The sequence below is a fragment of the Condylura cristata genome, unplaced genomic scaffold, assembly GCF_000260355.1.
Source record: "Condylura cristata isolate star-nosed mole 26May11 unplaced genomic scaffold, ConCri1.0 scaffold00003, whole genome shotgun sequence".
NCBI classification, from domain to species: Eukaryota; Metazoa; Chordata; class Mammalia; order Eulipotyphla; family Talpidae; genus Condylura; species Condylura cristata.
In genome coordinates this window covers 71,751,016-71,752,225 of record NW_004567104.1, presented here as the reverse complement: position 1 = coordinate 71,752,225, position 1,210 = coordinate 71,751,016, and the positions used below count along the sequence as shown (strand labels likewise).

The window sequence follows — 1,210 nt, the reverse complement described above, 5'->3', positions numbered from 1 at the left end:
GGCCCGGAGCCCAGGGCCCCGCCGCCGTGGACGCGGGTGCGCGCTGCCGTTCCGCCCCAGCCCTTGCCTTCTGCTCGAAGTGAATGACGCCCTCCACCTCGCCGGTGCCCTTCAGCACGCACACGGCCTTGGTCGCCATGACTCGCGGGGGCGCGCTCCGTTCCGAGCTCCGAGGCGACTGAACGCGGTGGCAGGAAACGCCGACGCAAACCGAGGCGACCCCGCTACCGGCCTTTTATAGCCCGAAGCCTCGCCCCGCCCATCAGGATCTTCAGCCAATCACCGCCCGAGCTTTCAGCCCGTGCCTCGGGCCCGAGTGGCCGGTCAGGGCCGGGGGCGGGGCTCAGTGGCCTCGTGGGACCCTTGATCTTCGCGTCGCCGGCGCCCTGCGCCCCTCGCGGGTGAAACGCGCGGTGAGGTGGAGGCGCGGGAGCGTCCAGTCCCTGTGGAAGGGTGTAACCCGGATGGCGGTGCCCAAAATTGGGGAAAATGAGGTATATTTGGCACGCCTCGCAGATCTGAAGTCATTTTATGAGGAATTGTCATTCGTTATAACTAACTTTGCTTATAACTGTTTGGTTTGTTATGTAGCGGCTGGCGCACGTCAGGCCGGGTACGCTTGGTGGCATTCATCTTTCCGTTGTTTTTTGTTTTTTCTGAGACTATGTAAAGACGTCTTCCCTGCGGTTTTTTTTGTTTTGTTTTTGGTTCTTTGCACATAGAGTCACCAGTGTGGTTAACAGAACTATGCATTCTTTTCAAATATGCCTTGTTCGGCAATTCCACAATCCGGAAAAAAAAAAAAAAAAAAAAGCCAGGACCTCAACTGAGTTGCACACATCTCCCTGTCTTGACTAACTCTCATGCTCCAATAATCCAGGAGAAGGGGAGAAAGGGGACGTGCTTTATGAGAACTCCATACCCACCTAGGAAAATAGCTCAGAAACAGTTAATGAGGTGAACAAAGTACAATCTATTTTGAGGGTTTTTTTTTTTAAATATAGATAGATATATATTTACTTGTATGTGTAAATTGTCTGAAAAGATGTACAAAAGACTGTGAGGACATGTTCTCTTCGTTTTTCCCAGTGAAGATGTATTTATCTGGCTCACTCGACATGGCTTAGAATGAGAATCCTATACACACATGCACACGCCTTCACTGGGAAAATATTCAATAGTATAGGACATTGAGGGGCAACAGGGGGAC

General features: G+C 52.1%; 1 protein-coding gene across 1 annotated transcript in view; it reads right to left on the bottom strand.

The window, feature by feature from the left end:
• Positions 1–222, bottom strand: part of SOD1 (superoxide dismutase 1, soluble) — a 7,208-nt gene extending 6,986 nt beyond the window's left edge. The window contains exon 1 of the mRNA XM_004675345.2: positions 68–222. Coding sequence (XP_004675402.1) covers positions 68–139 — 72 coding nt within the window. The 5' untranslated portion in view covers positions 140–222. The remainder of the gene's footprint in view (positions 1–67) is intronic.
• Between the last annotated feature and the right edge of the window lie 988 nt (positions 223–1,210).